The following is a 22,423-nucleotide window of genomic DNA, read 5'->3' as shown; positions in this document are numbered from 1 at the left end:
GCAGATCATAAAGGTTTTACATTACCATAAGAAACACTTCAGTAATTGACAAAACCTGTTATCACTTCATACACACTGTGCCTTAGTAACCTTTTTGGTATCACTCTGTGGGTACAAGCTCATAAGGCTTCAAGAAGTAAACTCAGCAAAAGAAGCTTCCACTGCCAGAAATGCCCCATCTTCATAAAGCAGGTTACAGGTTGGAAATGAGCTACTTTGGTGCCACAAGCCACTTAAAATGCAAGCAGAACCACTGCAGTATCATGCAAGCTACCATTAATCTCTGTCAGAGTCATTCCTACCAAAAAAACCCCCTCCTGACATTAAGAATTTACTGACATTACACTTTTAAATTACCACACCAAAGGAATTTATCTCTATTGTGTGCTCTGTTTTGAAAAATCTTGCAGCATCCAAATCCTTTTTTTTACTCAGCCTTTGCTTTGCTTCCTATAGCAACAAGCAGGAGAATCTCTACCTGAATTTCCCAAAGCAAAAGCAGGAATTACTGGGCTTCAGGGGACAAATTTTTGAGAAGGCAGATTTCAATGTAAAAAAATCTGAGAAAGAATGCCTGCATGCTTCCAGATGTATTTATTTTCCACACAAAATATCTGTTAAAAGCCATTTTCTTCAGGTTTTATGCAAACAATAATTATGGTTTTGCATTATTAAGTCTTAAAAAGACTTTTTTCAAGGTAATCAACCTACTAAACTTCTATAGCCTTGTCTATAGCTCTTGCTTCCTATATCCACCTTCCTCATCCACTTGTCTTCCAGTACCCTCAGTGAAAAAACAGGTCGATTTACATTTCTTCTATACTTACCCATCATGATGTTACGATAAGCTCACTAGAAAAACACACTTATTTGCATTTCTTCTGTATGTAACCATTACAATGTTATGCTCAAATTGTTACCCATAATGAGTTAAACGAGTCTTGAAGAAAAGGAAAAAATACACAGAATGACAGCGAGAAATGTTTTTGCCAGTATTAATGAGGCATCAATTCACCGTTACTTAGTCATGGGTATTTTGCATCCTTCCTCTTGGTTCAGATCCCTGCTTTCTTGTTTTCTCTTCTCCTTACATGACAGCCAATCATTTTAACAGACTATATTCACAACAGAACCTCTGCATATTATCAGAGACAAAAAGCCAGTAACAGAAGGCAGCTCCACTTGGGAGAAACATTCTTAAAAATAAATAAATTAAAAGAGTAAATTATACAAAAGTATCTCATCCCACAAAAGGGGTTCATGATTATAGAGAGCTGTTTAGCACTTGACAGGTGCTGTACACAGAGCAAAGACTCTCCAGTCAAGCTTTTCTGTCTGTACAGTAGATGAGTCCGATTCCAAGTCTCTCCAAACTGCTCAGTTTTTGTAAGCATTAGTTAATGCTTAATTAAGCATGTACATTCCAACTTCCTTGCCCAACTGTAATCCAAGGTTTTCCAACTCATCTTGTTTAAAATTTTTTATCTGCTTTCTTCTTTTTGGTTATCAAGATCTGCAGGTTTATGTGGCACAAGATAACACACTAGGAGCCATCTGACATTTTCCTCAAGGAGATGTTTCTTTTTCAATTTGCCATTTTTCAATGGCAGCAGGTCTCAGGAGAAGCCTTCTTTTAGTGAGAGCTAAGCTAGAACTGAAGAATATTTTTCTGATTTAGAAATTAAAAACCAAGGGGAAAAGAGGAACCAAAACAAACTCCTGTCCAGTTTTAAGATGCAGATTCAATAGATGAAAGCATGAAATGGCACTGCCTTGTGAGACAGCAAGAAACTAAGTCCTAAGAGCCTGAAAATCTGCAGGTCTGTGAACTAATTCAAACCTTCAGATTCAACAGGCATATTTAGCCTGAGGTCTTATTGTGGCTGGAGACATTTTGTACACTCTCTTTTTCACACTCCCTTTCCTGTTCTGTTTTCCCTCCCTGTCAATTACCAGTGGAATCTCAGAGTGCTGTTGGTGGTTCTCCTCCAGATTCATGACAGGCACCCACTGAAGAGTGTAGTCTATGCTATGATATGTGTTGTTAACTGGATGTTTTGGGGCTTGGAGGGATCTTGTAAACTTAATGAAAATTTCCACATACAGTATGACAAGTTTAAGATGGTTGGCAAAACTTCATTAAGCCAGTAACTCCTACAGGGTAGCTAAAGAAACAGCTTCCAAAAAGGAATACTGAGAAAGGGTGACCCAGCTTCTAGGGGGTAGAAGCTCCTATCAAAAAGAAGGGAGGAAGGACACAGCATGGCAGAAGAAATGTTTAGCTTTCTTTGACTAGGCCATTGGAATCACCACTGGAATTAAAAGTTCTTCCTGTCTGACTAAAAAAAGAACTGCTAGTAATATACTAAACACAAATTATTTTTTTTTCCAACTAGAAAGCTATCCAACCCATGAACATCAGGTTTTGTTTTGCATTCTCAACAGGAAGAATCCTGAAAATCTGATGGAAAACAATGCTCAGCTGAAAATTGGGTCCAAAATCCAAGAAACCACAAAATGCAAATCTCTCCTGCCCTGCCGGACCTCCATTTCATCAAAGTTTAAAGTCTTTTCAGTGAATGTATTCTGAATTAAAATTTGTAAATAAAATTCAAAGTTTCCACATGATTTCAGGTTTCATTGGAAAGGCTCTTTACAGATCTAATCCATGTGCCGTTTTGTAGGCAAAACTGTTGCCCTAGTGGCTGTGCAGATGATAAATTATATGCTGCATACTCCTAAATCAAAGCCTAGGCAACCCATTGAATACTTATACATATGGTGAAATTCTACATTTCAATAATTATACTCAAGTAGTGGACCAAAAATAAACAAAAGAAGGAATAACTAGCATAGACTACAAGTATTTCATTTACTAGTTCTGCCAGGACAACTGGACATCATCTTCATGAATACCTTGTGCTGCAAAAAATGGGGTCCACATGTTAGATAAAAGAAACTCCTGATTGTAAGACAACAGTTTCTGTTGTTACTGACTTCACCAGTAACTGCTATTCTGCTTAGGAGGTAACTGATGAGATGAACATGATTGGTATCATTCTTTTGTTGCATCATCAATGAATCTAAAAGGTCATTCAACCCAAGAGCCCAGTTAAAAAAGAACTTCCTCTGGAGAGTCTTGCTGAAAAAAATGTGTGAAACGGGTGTGTTAAAGATATATTCCCTAACTTCCTAAGACAGAGAAGAAGATACAAACGGATTTTCCATGGAACAAGCAGTTGACTTTTAGCCTGGATATTAGGAAGTATTTCTTTCCAGAAGGGGTTGTTGGGCATTCGAATGGGCTGCCCAGGGCAGTGGTGGAGTCCCCATCCCTGGAGGTGTTTAAGAGTCGTGTTGACATAGTGCTGAGGGATCTGGTGGAGCCAACTGTCAATGTTAGGTTAATGGTTGGACTACATGATCTTCAAGGTCTTTTCCAACCTACATGATTCTGTGAGTCTGTGACTTGAACAGCCCATCTTTTTATTGGTGGAATGGAAGACAGTCTTAGATATTGAAAATCACAGATGTTTTTTTTTTCTGACCTCTGTATTTTTGTTTGGTTGTCCCTAATTTGAAACTCAACATTTGTAATCAAGGAAAGGAAGGAGAAAAAAAAGTGAAGCATTATTGAAGAGGAGGTGCTTAAACAGTCTACAACACTTGGGACTGGTTATGATACTGCCTCTGTTCTTCCTCCTTCTCCCTTCCTTCGTCACAATTGTCAAGATGTCACTGGCTGCATGAGGCTCCTAGTGCGGGCCAAGAAGCTTTTGTTTGGTTAGCTTTTTAAAGTAGAGAACAGTCAGTCTGTTCTTCTTTCTGTGGCACATCATCAACAATATTACAAAGAACAGGAGGAGGACATTGAAGCCAATTTCAGCTTTTCGGCACAAAGCATGTGGCTCCTAATTTATTTTATGGAAGCTTTCTAGAAAGTGTTTTCAGGTAATTAGGAAAGCAAAGAACTGTTAGGATTTTTACATAGTTACTCTGATGCCTCACATTTAAAACCATATACAACAGTAAGGCCATACAATGCATAAGCACGAGAGCATACAGAAAATAACCACAGAAAATAATTAAAATAGCAAAAAGAACAGATAAGTCACAGAAGAACAATTTCCCATCTTAATGAAAACTCTTTAAAAAAAGCTGTACTGTATTAAGTAAACATAGGCTAGTGAAGTATCTGCAAGTTTAACCAATCAAAACCTAAAAGTAGTCTAATTAAAATGTAAGTCCTGTCACTGTAAACTTGCCAGAAGTCCTCCTGCACATTATACAGTGAAGAAAAGTTAAGATGCATTCTTAAGATTCCTTATGCTTTACAAATCCACAGCTATGCTCAGCTGGGAAACATTAAAAAAAAAAAGGTTGGAATCCTTTTCAGAATAAAAGATTTCAAAATATGCTGTTTTTCCTTTAAAGAACATGTTGCATTTTGTTTCTCTCTGTCTAAAAGAAGAATACAGTAGTTGAGCAGAGCAGACATATTTTAAAGAACAACTTTGAGTTACTGAGGTCAAATTCTCCCTAATGAATGCATCTTCAATTATCTTCACATATACAGCCGATGGCTGCAATCATCAGTTTATTTGCAGTGTATCTAATACTAACCCCTTTTTAAAAAACTTATTTTTGAAGCACCTGCTAATGATGTCAAAATGAAACTTTTCTCTGCAGCTGCAAAGTACCCATTTAAAGGAATCAGACTTTTATAATTTTTGGTGACACTCAAAAAGTATGCTCACCCCATCAAAAGGTCCTTTCATGTAGAGAGGGTAACTCTAAAATGATAGATCCACTATCTTTAGGAATAGGTCAAAACAATATTTAATGATACAAGCTATTGATAGAGGCAGAAATGCTGCATTTATTTTGTTCAATAGGTTACTAGGGCACTTGAGGTGGAGGAAATTGACTTGAATTACAAAAGCAAAATTTAAGAGGAAAATTTCATTTTGTCTGAAACAAGCTAGAATTACAACTGAAAATAAGCAAAATGGAATAGTGTAACTTTGTTTAGAGTTAATTGAGCACACAAGGAAGCTGGACCCACTTACATAAAATAGGATTCTGATCCAATACGCCAGTGCTGATGTTGACTCTAACTAGATTCCTCTATTCGTGTTGCACTCAAAACCCAATGAGAATTCCTGCTGACCTATTTCTCTTAATACAGGACAAAGGAAAGATGCTCCAGAGGCACAAGGTTAATTACAAGGTGGTAACTGGCAGGGAGTATAATACAACTGATCAACTTTCCAACACAAACACTGGAGTATTTCAGTTCTTTCTTGCACTGCTGACAGACAATACCTTTCCCCCCATCATGTGCTTATGTATAGTCTGAATCCCTCAGTGTAACTTCCTCATGCAGGCATACAGCCATCACAGTCTTCATTAAACCTTCCCCTGAGGGAATCCTTTAGCTTCTAGCCACTAACCTGCCTGTGTCTCTTCTCTGAACACAACTACCAACTCTTACAAGTTACACCAAGAGACTTTCTACATGTAAGTAAGTAATATCACATTTAAAAAAGCAGCATGGCCCTCACAAACTGCTATACAACCATGATCCATATATCCACTGCTCTTAGTTCACATCTCATGAGGAAACACCTCATGAGAACTATGATATAGAGAGTGTAAGTGAGAATACGAGAATACAAACAAGATCAATATAAATATCATACAGTTGAGAAATATTTTATTATAACTACTCCTTTTGTCCAGGTCACAAAACACATATAACAGAATTCAGATGAACTCTGACAATTTTGAACCTTTTGTCCTAGAAAAATCAACGGAGTTGGATAAAACCAGCATACCCTCTCTGACAATAAAGAACTGTAAATTGCTATTTCAACTGCAGACTCTGAATGCATACTGGTAAAAGGACTTGTCCAAAAAGCAGTAACAAAACCAACAATAATCTTAGCAAAATGTGATGACAAGTTTCTGTTTAGTGACTCAAATGCCTTCTTCCTCTTTAGTAACTGAAAGTCAGCACAAGAGAATTAAAGAACATTTAAATGGCTGTAAGTTTCGCCAAGGATTTATCCTGCAAAGATCCACATAAACAGCCCCTCTCCAAACAGGAAAGTTTATGAAAGTTCAAAAAGTGATCAGCAAAATTCATGAAAGAAAAATTTACTAAGAGCACTTGAGTGCAAAAGACATTTCCTCAGACTTGGTAAGCTCTAGTCAGAAATTGTTGGTGACCTGCATTTTAGGGAAGTTTTACTGTGTCAGGACATTGCCCTATTCTTACCTCTTTCCTGTGCATCTCTTTGGGCTATTGCTGGAGACAAGGCATGAGGTGAGTTTGACTGCTAGAGCTATTCTATGTCTTTAGCCAGAGAGAGTTTTCCATCAGCCTCAAATGCATTCTGATCAAAGATCACAGACATAATCCCAAACAGAGCTTTTTGCTCTCAACTAGATCAGCCATGTATTCAGGGCATACAGAGAAACCCAAGCACTGAGACATGAGACTCACCTGCGCATTCATGTTGTAGTCCTTTCCCGTAGTATCCTTTTTCACAGATGCACTCAAACTGGCCAGTGTGAGTGCCACATTTACAGCTTGCCATGATGTCGCAGCAGTTTTCATTTGCCTCACAGAGATACGAACAATGCGATATATCTTCTTGGATATAGCTGCCAGAGGGCAGGTCTGAAATGGTATCAATTTATTAACAAAAAATCCAAACAAAAGTTCCCCCACAGCCTCACGTTATGCCATTAGTGAAATGTTTCTTAAAAACCCTAGGTTCCAGTTCTAAGCAGTAGCGATGGGAGCATGAAGCAGAGCCTTGCTACACTTAGAATGTAAAAAAAAAAAAAAAAATCGCTGTTCTTATTCTGGAAAAAGGCTCACTGAAATCCATAGTGCAAAGATCCTCAAATTTTCTCACTTGGCTTCTTTTAAACCTATGACTGCCAGAATGCAGTCTCACTCCCAACAGAAGCTGCTGAAACAGCTTTTCCTGGCTTTGGTGGATGCCATCTTTGGCATCAGGAGAGCATTTGGTCATGGCATGTATAACCATTTGGTCATATTAAAAAAAATAAAATCTTTCCTTTGGCACATTCACAGAGACAAATTAAACCTTACCTGGAACAAACAGAATGGCAGTAAAGCACACTACTTATGTAAAAGCAGCATGCTTTTAAAAATTAAATGTAGCAAATAAATGCTAATGGCTAGTCCGATGCATGTTTTAAGCCTCAATCAACCAGCACTGGCTTACAAACAAAGGTCTAGTCATGTGTTCCCATTTGCTAGTCTAAACATTCTATTTTCATGAAGAACTTTTTTTTAGAATACAATAGATTAAAAAAGGATAAAAACACAGTCCCAACTCTCTTTCCACCCCTTGCTCTTTCCAATTTTACTGAATGCATAAGGTCATAAATGTAAATCATATTTACCCTTATACACAGAGATCTAAATCAGTTCTGAACAGGCTAGCTTTTGTTGCTGTTTAAAATACCAACAGGTATTAAGGCTACGTTTTTGCTTACAGTCCTAAGGTGTGTACTAGGTGCTCTTGGACAACCATGTATCTGACTACCAGGTTCACCTACTCAAGCATAAGTTACACTGGCCTAAGACCACAGTCTGCACTTTGTGGACAAAATGAAGAGTTGAATGGAGGTAAGTATGTATATACCAAGGAGAATTTGGCTCACATTTTGTTGTTGAAGAGTTAGTCAAACAGTTTATCCTTTTACCTGAGGAATGAACACCTCTGCTAGAAAGTAAGAGGAAAAAAAAAATCCCAAACAAAAAAAAGAAATAAATCAACAATACATGAAATGTAATTACAAGACAGTAATGAAGGTCCTTCTATTCAGACCTCTGCTCTCTGTAGACTTCTGAGGTTAGTAGGTTAATACCTTCATGAAGAGCCCTGCGTGCCAGAGCTTCAAACTCAGTAAAACTGTGAAGAAGGTAACAGTGATCTTCCTTTGGATGGGATGCCATGTCATTCAGTTCTCGGATATTCCCCTGCCATATCCCGAAGGTGAAGATCTCCACTCCAAATTCACGCAAGGATGCTGCAATGGGCCGTGGGTCTCCCCCATTGGAATATCCATCAGTAATGAGAAATATCACCTTTGTGGCATTTCCACGGGCATGCCGTAATATTTGCTGGAAGAGAAAATGAAATGGCACACCTCAAGAAATGGTTAGCAGTAGTTGATCTCTACACTACTTCCCCCATGATGTGGCTCCTTTTCTTTGAATTACACAGCTAGATTAAGTCCTTGCAAGACCATTCACTGTAATGAAGATCCACCATCTGCAAGTAGAGCCTGTTGTTAGACAAGGCCAGCCACTGAGTCACACTTCAGATGGTTAGTCTGCACAATCACAGAAATCATGACACCATCTGAAATGTGACACTTGTCACAGACTGATAAAGTCACCCATGCGTCAGACAGCAATGATCCTGACCAGTGCTTTAGCAGCTTTGTTCAGACTGCAGTTTGAATAGGTAATACAAACACTGAAAATCTAGTGCAAGACCCACGGGACCGAAGTTTAGATGCTGCCAACTGACTCAGTGCCATGGGAATGATGTGGATGTGTTATCAGCTGCCAGTTTGGTCCATGTTGCTTTTCCATTCAGCACATGCATGCCATTCAGTTCCAAACTCACTTGACCATTCAGGTAGATGAAAACTCACCAAAGTCCACTATGAAAATATGCTGAAAATGTGCCACAAATGGTGGCACACTCGTTCTCATTATCACGGCCTTCAGCATGTAATTTACGGACAAGAACGAGAAGTATTTTATTGGGGATTACTTTGCTCCAAAAAATCCTCAGATCTATTGGAAAAATTGTAGGGACTGACAGATCAACGGAAGGTGAAGAATCAGTCAAAATCATAGATACAAATGTTGAAAAGAGCTCTTACACACAGTATCAACTTTATAGAAGGAATCTATGAGTGGCTAAAGCTTCCACTGTGATTATCTGGCCACAGGCCCAGGAATTTTTTATTTCCACATGTTCCTTTCCACCTGCTCTGTACCATTTCCTTGTCTAGAAGTTGAAATCTACTGAACTTCTGGAAGACAAAACAGTGGCTGTGTCATTCTCTTCCCACATAAGGCAGATGGAAAAGAGCTATTTACCTGGTAAACCCACAAGAAATTTAGTATTGGATGCACAGACAGAGAACATGCCACATAGCATGTACATACATGTGCATGGGTATGAAGGAAAAGGTAGTGAGACAGTAACAATAGCCTTAAAAAAAAAGGCATCTCAGATATGTGATGTACAATGCAAAAATATAGCTGTGCCCAATGCGGCTTCATAAGCCTCTCTTTATAAAGGGAAGTTGAACAGGTTTTAGAAACAGAGGAGAACATGGGACTAGTTAGAAACAAGTTCCTACTCATTACCAGGCTAGTAAATTATAAGTAAAAAGCAAAGAATTTGGGTCTATCTCCTACTAAACAAGCTTCAAAAGAGTGACCATGTACAGGGTGACTTGCTTCCCTAAATGCACCCTCAGCATGCCTCCTACAGTCAGCTACTGAATCTTCATTAACAGCACAACTGCACTAGGAAACCGGAACCTGGTAAAATAAGCAGTCCTCAAAACTGTAATTTTATGAATGGAAAACAAAACCTGAAGTGTGACAACAATCATTAGTTTCTTATGGCATCATGCGTTCAAGGATTGAATGTCAAGTCAGAGACAATAGTTACGAAGTTTAGCAGGTAACCTGTTGAAGACAAAGAAGTGACTTAAAGAACACTCGGTTTTCTTTATTCTGTGCAAACTGCTTGCTCCTAATACATTAAATCTTTCTATCTGTACCTCCCACCATGGTGAATTCTTTTCTGTTGGTGATACATTTGGTTTTCTTGCAAATCTGAGGTAACAAGTACAACATATTTTCATGTCATCTTATGTTTTGTCCCAGTAAATTATAAGGTCCACTTCTGAGTTATTGTTAGTCTTCTCCCAACAAACATCTGGATTATTGGTTATTTTAGCCCCAACACAGCATTCCCTATTTGTCCCTGTTGAATTGTGCTTTTCTTCCTTAAAACAGTTTGCCAGGCTCACTTTAGCTTGTCTGTCATGGCCTCAAAAATTGCCCATAGTCCCTTCCACCCTGCTGCCATCTACAGATTTAAGGACCATTCCTTCTAATACTTCAGACAAAACATTTGTGACAATACTCAGTAGTGTCTGGGCAGACTTTCAACTTAGTAGCATACAAATTACTACCACTTTTATTTCAATAGATTGTAACATGCTACAATCAATACAACAGACAACAACTGACAGACCGCCGGATGATACCTCAGAAATCATGTCATTGTATGATGAGCAGTACATGTATTTAAGTCACCCTTAACAAACACAAATTCCAAAACCAGAGATGAACTGAAATGAGTAGTTTTATTACAAAATCTTAAAGTAAGACTTAGAAAGTAAAATTGTCTGGCTTTTAGATCAATCAAAAGCTTACAAGTTAGGCCAGTCCAAAGAACCTGCAGAGATTTGTAACCTTTCTCTGTTAGGCCACATTTCAGGACAACTTGATTTTGATTTGGCAATTCATTGATTCCAGGTAGATACTAAACAAACACAAGCACACACACCACAAATCAAAGCACAGACTATTGGCACCGTGGTCTGAAAGACTGCCAAGCAATGTGTTGCTGTTGGGCTTGATTTTATTACTATTTGTATGCAAAACCCAAAGGGAGTGAAACCAAATTTTCTTGCAGATACAAATACTCTTCACAAACCAAACCTATTGTTCTTCATGTTGCTTAAGTCATAAGTGGAAAACCAGAATGAAGTGAAAAACCAGAATGAAGTGGAAAACTAGAATGAAGTGGAAAACTAGAATGAAAAGAACCAGGATGATAAGGCAATATGAAGACAAATAGTAGGAAAAAAATACTAATGCCTTATTTCAAAATGCATTCTGAAACGGATGCTCTAAGACAAGTGACACTGCAGGCAGAGAGGGTGGTGCTATTTATGATTAACACATATAATTAATACATTTAGCATTAACTATGCTATCTTAAAATAGTGTGTAAGCAACATAAACTTCTATCCAACTTCTGAAGTATTCAGGCTGAAATTTTCCACTCAGGATGTCTGTCTCAAGCTCTTTCAGTGAAAATGGCTTTTATTTCAAATAACAAGATGAGGAAAAACATATGTTGTCTATACTTATTTGTTTTTTGCAACCGTAGCATCTCTGAGCTTTGCAGAAGGAACTTTCAATCTGCAAATCACATTTATAATAAAAGTGGAAAAATACGCCCCAAATATATGCAAGTTGTGGAACTTGTGTAACTGAGGAAGAAATCACAACTTGCACAGGGTTAAGAGACATAATGGAGATTGCCAGTGCAATTCTCTAAAGATCCCACCTGCATGCAGCTTGCTGTAGCAGAATATGATTTCAACTCGTGATTATGTCATAAGATTTACAGAAGGGGGAACAAAGTTTAATTTTGGCAGGACGTGGCTTTGCAATTTCAGTAATATCCTTCCAGCACTGTTTTCCTCTGTGTCTACCACAAAGCTGCACAAACCTTGCAGATGAAGGTAATGGAAGGCATTACACATTGCCTTAGTTTTTCAGCAAGTGATACTCATACTAGGTAGCAATCAAACTTCTGTATTTTCCCTAAATACAGGGACATGTCTGCATGGCCAATGAAAAAACTAGCTTGACCCCCAGTAGCCTAGCCAGGACAACACAGATCTCAGGAAGGACTATTTAATTCTGATTAGTAAATTAGCAGGGAGCTCTGCTTTACAAAACTAGACCACCACCAATGCCCTCTGAAACTGCTGTGTAGACTACACAAATGCTCCATGCCTTTCCACCCGATTAAGAAAGGTTCCCTGTCTGTAGGTCTTGTGAACAATAGTTTACCAAGCCCTCTTAAAATATGTGGGTCATCAGTTAGAGTAAGTGTGAAGCATCAGGAAAAGACCATTTTTGAGGGGCAAATATCCCTTAGCTACATGACCCTGAGATAAGGCAAGCAGCCAACAGCTTTTCTGTCCTCTGCATCTGAAAGGACGACCTCCTCTTTGGGGCAACACTTCTGTCACACACAGACACAAATTGAGCTAACAGGCAGGAAAACTCTAAGCTGTCTGCCTGCTACTTGAGGGACTCGAATATTCAGGCACCAGTGAATCTGAGTAGAGAAACAGACAGGATTGCTACATACTGCCCCTAGAAATCAAAAGAAAAAAAAGCCACTGAACAGCTTGGCCCTCATATCTTGCAGCTGTAATTCTAGACACAGAATCCCTGCTGTATGATAGCAGAGGAAAAGAACAAGGGAAAGGAAGAAACATTCAACATTTGAGGGGGGAAGAAAAAAAAGAGACATAAGTCTATTTTTAAATCATCTGTATATGTCTGGTGGTCCAGTTAACATTTTGTTTCCTTCTGTGAAAGCACAGTGACATAAGGGACAGGCCACCATCCAAAGCTGTTGACAATCCAAGCAACAGTCTGCACTGCTCTGCCTCTTCTCTGCAATGTTTGTTGTGTGGCATTTCACAACATTTTTGTTTCCTTTACCCCTGACTCACATTCCTCTCTTCTGAGATGCCTCTCTCTTTCCCTCTCCAGAACATCATTTTGAAAGCCCTTTTTTTCCCCAACAGAAATTTCATATATTTTAAAATGTCTGTTCACTTAACCCCTAAACTTGTAAGCACACACAGAGGTGGCTCCATGTATTTAAACAGTCCCCATCAACTTAATGGACTGTATCTACATAAAGATGACTTTTTATCATGACAAGGCTTTGCAGTCCTTTCATAAATTGTCAGGTTCTTCAGTAAAGCTTAAAAGCCCACTAAACACTACTCGGAATTTAAAAGGATCATGAGAACCTGTTTCTTTGGTATGAATATCCACATCTGCTTCTCATTTTACCATCAAATGAAACTGAGCACCAACCATAACTCAAAATATATAAGCTGCTGAATGACCTGTTTAATTGAGAACACAGTCCATTTGATCACTACAATAAATTAATAATAAGGGATAAGTACAAACAAAACAAAACAATTAATGCTCTTGATGATTGCAAAGAAAGGCATGGGGCCACTAGAAACACCTCGTCTTTGACCGTTTCAGTACCTACTTTTTTGTCTACACTTCTTTCACAGGAATGATAGATCAGTAAGTTTCAGTAATCCTTCCAGATCTTTAACAAAACATTCTTTTCACATTAGCAAAAAGTTATTACCATCTGTATTGTATTCAGTCTTTGCTTAGTGTGTACAAACATCTGGCAGACTTGCCATTTTCTTTGTGCCAATAACAGTCCTTACAATTAAAAAATGAAGTCTTGTGCAACAAAAAACTTGTCATACAAAGTTCTCCTCTAGAAATTCACTACTGTAATGCAAAATGAAATCCTATCAGTACAGTCACAAAAACAGCTAAACCTCTGACTTCTGTGGTTTTAATATTAATATAGAGTTTGTAATACAAAATCAGGGGGTAAGTAGCATCCAAGACCAAAGACTTCTTCAGCCATTTGACAGCTACAGCAATGACATTGTCAAAGGTTCTTTGTTACTGCCTCGATTACAAGTTCTGCATCTAATCCGTAAACATTTGATCTTAGGCCTGATGTCTGTCCTTACTCAGTGTTTTGCTTTTAATGAAGATTTTGACCATACAGAATTGGCTATTAATATATCTGTCTAAAGGGAAACAAGCTGAAATGGGTTAATCTGTCTCACTTTACAAACTAAGCCTTAGATAGCATCAGACAGCCCCAGACTCCTTGCCAGCAGAAGCTTGTCTTAAAAGGTTTAAGTTGGAACCTCGTTTTCAAAACAACATTATCCAAGCATTCATCACAAAAATTACAGTGCTCCTTGTATACCTTGTAGGGAATACACTCCCTAAGGGCTGAAAGGAAATGTTATTTGTTACAGGTCGAGAAGGATCATCACCACACCTCAGAAGAGAAACAGAAAGCCCTCTATTAAAGAGCCATTCAGCTCTGCTATATCACTAGGCCACTTAACACTGAATTTGTTTTCACCCCAGGAATTACATAAAACCTACACACCATGGGATGAGTTCTGAATAGAATGACACGATTCTTTTTCCCAGAGGATCACTTACCCACTGTAACAGAAGTAATTCCCATTTTATAATATTACAGAATTAATATAACTATATATAATACAACATACTCACTATTAAACTTATATTAAAATGAACAAATTATAGTTCATTACAAAAAACACTGCATAGATTTGAGCTATATATTCAGCTGAATATTAAAACGGTATGTCTTAATTTCTCATAGATGGCTTCAGAAGCGGATCTGCATGTCATTCACAAAGGGAAATGGCAATGTTAAATCCTTCCGAGAAGCTCACCCTTTGTTTTATGGTTCCTTTGCTTTCATCCTTCCTGCAGGTAAAAATGTCCAAATCTGGCAGGAAGTTTTATATAAATAAATACTCTGTAAAGAAATATAGTATCAACACTGGAATCAACCATAGCTTTTAGTGGAGTTGAGGCATGTTATCACTGAAGCCTGAGCAATTCTAAGGAAGTTGGTCATCTCACAAAAGTAATGCAAAGCTAGGAGGTGACAAATACTGTTCCCCTTAATCATGATACAAATGTTGTTATTCCTCCACATAAAAGAGCTGGCTATATCTCTGCTGTCCCCTCTCTAAAACAGCTGAGGTCTGATTTCACCGTCTTTTCTTTTGGTCACTGAACACTGCTACTTTCACTGTTCCACTCAAATAAATCTCATCCCCTCTCTAGGTTTTGTTGCCCCTTCAGGAGAGGAACTGAAACATATTCCACAGTTAGAGGTTTTGGCGTCTAACTGTTTACCTTTCACCACTTTCTTCTGCACTGCTACACAAGCTCTAGAGAATGAGTTGTTACCTATACAGAAGAAATAAAAGCTTTTCTTGAATATTCCCCTAACAGGAACTGCACTTATAATTTGGGAAAAGATACAGCTATAGAATTAATCTGGGTTTTAAATAGTGCTACAAGTCATAGGCTTTTGAAGGTAACAACTGGAAATAATTTTTTTAAAAAGTAAAAAAAAAGGTTATTTAAAATACAGTGATTTCATGCTGGCCAAGTTTTGCATTACAGTGATTTGCACTTCAGTTAAATAATGTACTAGCTCTACCAATTTTTTTTTCATGATTAATTTATGCAACAATGGGTGGGCCATTGAAATCACGTCCTTAATCTATGCATGTATCTTTTCATCTTTCCTATCCTTCTCATCCCCTCTATCTTCAACCTTCATCTTTGCTTTCCACAGTGTCACCCTCTCTGCTTGCAGTCATCTACTTGTCTTTTATCCTTCCCAAACTTATATGTGTTTTTTGCATAATTGAGAATGAACTTTCCAATGTCTTATCAATAACAAAGTGCAAGAATACTAACTAAATTATCATTTTATCTTAGCCACAACACTTATCTTCCAAGCATCTCTAAGTCACTGGCAGGTATGACCTGAGTAAGTCTTACAACTGAGTCAAACATTCTCACTCTACAGATCAAAGCACACAGGTAAAATAAGCCAGGCATGCTCACAGCCAGGAAATGTAGAGACATGTCATCTCAGGAAAGACCAACAGATCTAGTATTGTTCAGTCTGGAGAAGAGAGGGCTTGAGTCCTCTTATCCATGTATACAAATAGTTAATGAGGGGGGAGTGAAGAAGATGGATCCAGACTTTTCTAATTGGCAGCGTGAGGCAAGACACACAAACTGAAATACAGGAAATTCCACTTAAAACAGAGGACCAATGTTTTTACTACAAGGGTGAGCAACCCTTGAAACAGGTTTCCCATAGAGGTTGTGGGATCTCCATCCTTGGAGGTATTCAAAACCCAACTGGACACAATCCTGAGCAACCTGATCTTGCAGACCCCACTTTGAGCCAGGGGTTGGACTAGATCATCTTCAGAGGTCACTTCCAAACACAACAATTCAGTGATTCTATGGTTTTGTGATAAGGGAGGAACATACTTGACTTCCAGTTCTTAGCATTTCTTCCTCTTTCTACAACATGGATTCTGCCTGTAATGACTGTGTTACATTTTCAACTCTTTAGGTACTGTTGCACAGTGAAAAAGTGGCATTTCATGCATTTTGTACAGTTTGAAAAATGAGTAAACCACTTTTACCTTGGAGAGCAAAGTTATGCACTCCAAGTCTAAAACAATCACCTTCACATCGCAAAAAGACTGTTTCTTCCCTGCACTATCAAAAAACAACCAACAAAACCACCACTGTCTTTACAATAACAGGAGCTACTACATAGAATTTTGACCTACACACTTGTTTTACACTTGAAATTGGGTGCCTTGAAGTTTTGAGCTCTGAATTAGAATGAACAGAATGCACCTAGTTTCCAGGAAACAACTAACCTATCAATCCTTCACCTTCTATCATTCTGAGGTCTTCTAAACGGGGCATTAAAAGACAAGGTACATTGTGTACATAGCTATTTCCTCAGCTCTTGGTGCTGTACAACCTTTTAACAAGTTTATCTGGACTTTGAAAAGTTGCCAGAAGTCTTATATGTTCCTATGGTGTGTGATATATTCAAAATATCATCTTGCTAATAGATCTCAGTTTGATTTGAAAAATGAAAAATCTTAGTTTTCTTTGTGCGTGAGCAATTTCCATCATTAATATAACCAAGATGTACTTGATTTCTCTAGCACTGCTCTGGTCTTTTGCTAATCACAAAGAAAGGACTAAAAAATATTTTCCTGAATACGTAATTAATCTTCATGTATTTTCAGACCAAGCATTCACACCACTATTGACTAGTGTATCTGCCAAATATTTGTTTCTTTTGTGTTTTAAACATTCATTACTTTAAAAAAGCAGGGAAAAAAGCTGAACAGAATAATTAATTCCAAAAGGACAAACAATTCACGACCTGGCCCATCTACTGCCAACTGTCACTGCTCAATTACGTTCTGAATACCTTCTTTTGCCCCAGGACTGCTAGAATTGAGCAACATGAACATGCAGTTATCACTGATAAAAGCTGTCCCAGCCCAACTGGGTGCGGGGGAGTGTTTGGGAGAGAAATAAGACAGACAATTGGACTCCCTGCTTCACTGTTTATACTGCATATGCTGAGCACCACAGCTCTGAATGCTAAATCTTTTTACAGGCTGCCTGTCAGATTCAAGGAGGTTCTTCATCTTACTGGTGGAGGTTACAAGAGAAACCCTGAACCAGAGGGAACATTATAATTTTAACAGCAGCTTTTGTTTTGAATTGTGTTAACATCATTGAGCTAAAGTAGCTCAAAGATTTGAACAGGATCCTGGTCACCCAAAGAGCCTAGCTGTTGCTAAAGGCAACAGTGTTTTTAATTGTTGCAAAATCTAACTTTCAAATTCCAGTAACAAGTGGAACTGGAGGAAAAAGGCTAAAAATGTGTCATAGAACATGCAAAATGTATTACATACAGAATATTAATGCTCAGATTTGTGTCAGGAAATGCTGCTAAATATGATGTATTTTGCTGGAAAGGCCTCTCGTAAGTCCAGGAAATTAATTAAAAATAAAACAACTTACTTTGTCATGACTTCTTGAGAATTTTAACGCCTGGAGTTTTATTTCCTACTTTCGGAACAACTCAGTAGCTTTTCTGGTTTGTCTTTGTATCTCTGGAGCAGAGCACATGGTAAGTCTGATTTCTCTGTGAAGGTACCAACTCTGAACGACTGGGGATCAGAAGGTACTTACTGTCAGACCCCTCCAGCAAAGGCTCTGAGACAAGAGGACAAAAAATTTTTTTCTCAGGAAAAGTAATTTCTATCGTGAAACATTTGTGAAAATTTCATCCAGATACCATACTGATGAAAGGTTTTCATTCACTGTGCTGTTAGTTCTGCTACTGTTTCAGCAAGATTTGTGCTAATTCCTGCAGCAATGTCTTGTGCTTCTCAACTTTCCTCTGCCTCTGTATGTTAACTGGAAAACGGCTTTGTGGTACTATGCTGTAAATAAAGGGTGTGTCTTCTAAGGTAGTCCTGTCTTGGCAGTGGATGCTGGCAGAATTCTCTCTTTGCATCCCTAAACCTCCTCTCATCCTTGCTTCACACATGCCTGGTTGGCGCAACACAGGTCAGGAAGGCCACTGTACACTGTGCAGGGCAGATCCATCCAGGCAGGGACATCCATCTCAGCTCTCAGAGCCAGAAGTTATGAAGATGTCAGGTGTGCTCTGATCATATGACCTTATAAGGCTTAGGGTCAGACCAGCCTCCTGTAGCCCATGGAAATGGGCTGAGATAGGTACATGATGGCAAGACAAGGAACTTCCACCCAGTAAGATGAGTTTCCTTGCTGGTAGTGCACAGCTTAGCAATAAGAGACACAGAACACCCTTCTTTGTGCTGAAAGAAGTACGTTCTCCTATGGTTACCCCCTTTTTTCCAGAAAGTTATAGTCTTTGCCTTTGTCTTTTTATGCTTAGCACATAACAACAACTCAAGAATATCAGAAACACTAGTGTATGTTAACACAGGTGAAATGGATCAAAATGAAAGGGTCTTTCATACAAACAAAAAGCAGACTCCAGATGACTAATTTCCAAAACTTCAGTAAAATCCACACGATTACTAAAATATACTGGCCATTTGCACAATTCCTTGGGATCTCTCTTAAACACTGTAACAGCCTCTCTGCTTCTGAAAGGCCCCCAATGCACACGTAGCAACTCCTATTCAAAGCAGATGGGAAAGTCAGAAAATGTCAGTTCTGCACTGTATCGCTGAACTATGTCCTACACAGCATCCCCAACAGGTCCTCTTTACAGGTGGAAGTCATAAAGCACTCTATGCAGTTATGCGAGGCATCGAACAGTATACCCATAATGTTCATTTCAGCCTTAAAACTTCATGAAGGACAATCAGAAATCAGAAACAGTCAACTGGAAACTAATAAAACCTGATGCACTTTCCTTCGAACTTCAAGATTTTCATGGAGACCATGATTTAGATTAAATCTAGCATGTCATCAAAGTTCTTCCTTCTGCTGTCTAAAACCACAAGGATCTTTGAATACGACTGATCAAACTCACAGTAGGGCAACAAGCAATAAACAGTATGCCATAATGAGCATCTCAAAAATTTAAGAACAAAAAGAGAACTGTATCTTCAAGTTCTTTTGTGGGTTGATCTGACATTCTCAGAGCCTCCAAGTTGCACGAGCAAACTACTTGGCCAGGAGTTTTGCAAAAGTATAAGCATAGCTGGTAACTTGAATGCCTTTGAGCCAGGTTTTAGTAAGCCATAAACTCTGCATGAAAATACTGTAAAACATTCCATCCGATAACAATTCTTTTTATATAACATTTTGCATTGCTGCTACTTATCCCTAGTACTAGTATGAACATATTGTTGGAACATATTCAAAGGTATAAAAACTGTGGTTTGGGAGGGCATGTAGTCCAAAGTGTTAAAGAGAACTGACAAGTGACTTTTTCAAGCCATGAAAAACAATTCTTTAAAAAGCAATGAGGAATGGAATACTTACTAGCATTTTTTGCCTTTTTTTGATCAGAACTACCAAGTGTATTGCTTCTAGGGATACTGGAGAAGGGAAAACATGGAGAATAAGGGAGAGGAAGCAGGTGTTTAATGCAGGGTCTAGAGTGAGGTGATGTATCTGTCCATCTTCAGCTTCCTACATACTCAATGGAAAGGGAGACACTGAATAAAGGGCTTCAGGACACCCAATGCAGAACTGCCACACAGAGGTGCCACACATGGGGATGACCCTACCGTGGTCTCTACTGCATAGAGACTCCCAGGATGAAGCACTTCAGTCTGTGCCTGAAGCCAGACTGTCTCTCTTCTGTACCTCGCACTGATGAACTCAGTTTGCCTCACTGAACCGACAAGGCAAAAGGGTACATAGCAGTATCCTTCAGTGCTTCTTGCAAGGCACGTATTTTGGCATTTAAAAACACATTACACGTAAGTTAAAGGGAAGATAACAAATGGGTAATCTGCTAAACACCAGACTTTCAAATCACACACATCTGCTTGGACCAAAATGCAGGGCACAATTTTGGGTGCATAAACAGGTCAATACGCAAAGAGCAGGTTTCCAACTGAAGAAAATCTTAACCTTGCTAAGCTCCATATATGATGCTAAATAGAGCACTTTTTGCCTGTCCTGGCTGAAAAGGCAGAGAAAAAATGAACTACTTAATAATTTCTTAAGGTAGCCCCATATCAGGCTAGTCTAAAGACAATGAACAATGTGCAGATGTGTACCTTGTCTCTGACGCAGCTGTATTAATCTTGTGAACAAATCCTATGCAAGACTGCAGTATGCAGGACAAGTACTTTTCACAAACACTGTGCTGATTAGAAGTGGTGATTTAGAGCTGACACTAATGATGGCTGACAGGAACTCCACTCTCAATTTGCTCAATAATTGCTAACTACCAGCTCTGCAATTTCAAAGGTGACCATAGAGGTAGACCAGGCTGACTTCAGTTTTTTTCACCACAACCTTTAATATAGACTCTAAGGCCCTTACCAGAACTTAGAGGGGCTCACTGCTATCAACTAGTCAGTTAGCTCTAACTGACCTAAGCCATCACCAGATATTTAAAGCACAATGCCAGAGGTAGGCTAGAATCTGCTGCTCTCTCATTATTAGCTGCTGATTTTGCAGGTCATGTGAATAAAAATCCATAAATACATTCTTGATGAACAGACAACACACATGACTCCAAATGCTCATCTTCTCAAGTGACAGGGTACAACTTTTTTCAAATAAAAAAATGTAAACCATTTACATGGTAAGAAAAGATTTTCAACTTCCTTTGCTTCAACTATTTTTGTTTTAATTTCAAAATGAGATTCAGAATCTGAAAATGCATTGAAATTAAAAGCCGATTATCCCAGTGGGTAACAGTGCTCCATCTTGTACTTTCATGCTTTTGACATACAGAAGAAACAAAGCCACCATTACTTATTTAAACAAGCATTAAATAAGCATTAGAACTGTTTATCCTAAAATGATACCTGCTTACATTGTTTTGAGGGCCATTTTTTTCATGTTTGTTAATTGGATGACAATAGAGCACTGAATTTGACATGCTGGTTGACCATTCGTCACGCTCCCTCAAGATCAGGTTAGATTAAAAAAGCCAGATTTCAAAGACCAGATATTCAGAAAATGTGTCACCTGACTCTGTAGGTGCTGTGACAGACCTTCTGTTTACATACACCACTGACTTCAGTGGAGTGAAGATGCATTACAAAAGCAAAAAGCCCAGCTTTTTAATGCAACAATTATTACAATAATGCAGAGCAACTCCAAAAGCCTCCCTCAGCTACTGCTTTGCCAAGTTGCTTAGATCAACTGACTCGTCTGTTTAAGGCTGGCTGTGCACTACCGCTGACTTCAGCTCAAGAGCAGTGTACACCTACAACTTCCAAGTTCAGTTTTGAAGAGAGAGACTTCCCATTTTACTTGCACTGGAAGACAGAAACAAGTCTGTTTTCTTAGAAGCTGCTATTATTTTGTCAGGCTGCCACATGGAGTAGTTTAAATAATTTGTATTTTCAGCTTTTTTAGCCCACAACAAGCAGTGCAGCTTCAGGATGTTTAAACTGTCCATCAATAAAGATGGCACATATGTCACTGTGACTCTTGTGTGCTAAGACAAGAACACATCATTAAACTTCCACTGCTGTACAACAATTCCTTTCTTCTATTTCACAACAGATCTGGCAACAAATGCACATCCCTCCTACCAGGTGCAATGGGTGCTGTTAGCAGTGGTTACCTCTCAGGATCGGAAGCCCAACCCAGGTGCCTACAACTGGGAAATTCAGCACTTTGAACCAGGGAGCTTTTTGGGCTTTAGATGCAAATCAGCATCTAAATCAGCAGCAGCAACACTTGCTCAAATCTGTTTGTACTTTCTTTAGTTCTGCCTCAGTTCCTCACTGTTACAACAGCTCTGCAGCTTTCCATAATGCAATACGCAATCTGCTTAACATAAACTGCATGTATTGTGCTGTCCCACCGACTCGCTGCATGAAAAACTGAAGCCTAAGAGTTCAGAATGAGTGAGCTTAGTTTCTTCCCCTTTCTTAGACTGTTTACATATGCCTTGAAAGAAGGACTGCTGAACTTGCTAGCTCAAGTGTGGCATGAAATCCCGAACAGGGCTGCAAAACCAAACATTGATAGCAGCTCAGCCTTCCTCAAGAGGGTGCTGCCTCCTGCCGCTGTCTCTTGTGGTACATCCTTCATATTTCTGTGTACCTCACAGAATTCATCTCTAGTTTGCTGGGTAGAAATGTCAAAGTGTGGTCCACG

General features: G+C 38.7%; 1 protein-coding gene across 1 annotated transcript in view; it reads right to left on the bottom strand.

Annotated features, from left to right (window-relative positions):
• The window catches only part of SVEP1 (sushi, von Willebrand factor type A, EGF and pentraxin domain containing 1), a 132,305-nt gene that overhangs the window by 106,965 nt on the left and 2,917 nt on the right, over positions 1 to 22,423 (bottom strand). Inside the window, exons 2-3 of the mRNA XM_074856279.1 lie at positions 7,912 to 8,167; positions 6,509 to 6,685 (exon numbers count right to left, since the gene is read on the bottom strand). Of these exons, the coding sequence (XP_074712380.1) occupies positions 6,509 to 6,685; positions 7,912 to 8,167 (433 nt within the window). The remainder of the gene's footprint in view (positions 1 to 6,508; positions 6,686 to 7,911; positions 8,168 to 22,423) is intronic.

The sequence above is a fragment of the Strix uralensis genome, chromosome Z (assembly GCF_047716275.1).
Source record: "Strix uralensis isolate ZFMK-TIS-50842 chromosome Z, bStrUra1, whole genome shotgun sequence".
In the NCBI taxonomy this organism is placed as follows: domain Eukaryota; kingdom Metazoa; phylum Chordata; class Aves; order Strigiformes; family Strigidae; genus Strix; species Strix uralensis.
The sequence above is the reverse complement of the archived record's forward strand: the minus strand, read 5'-3'. Positions and strand labels throughout refer to the sequence as shown.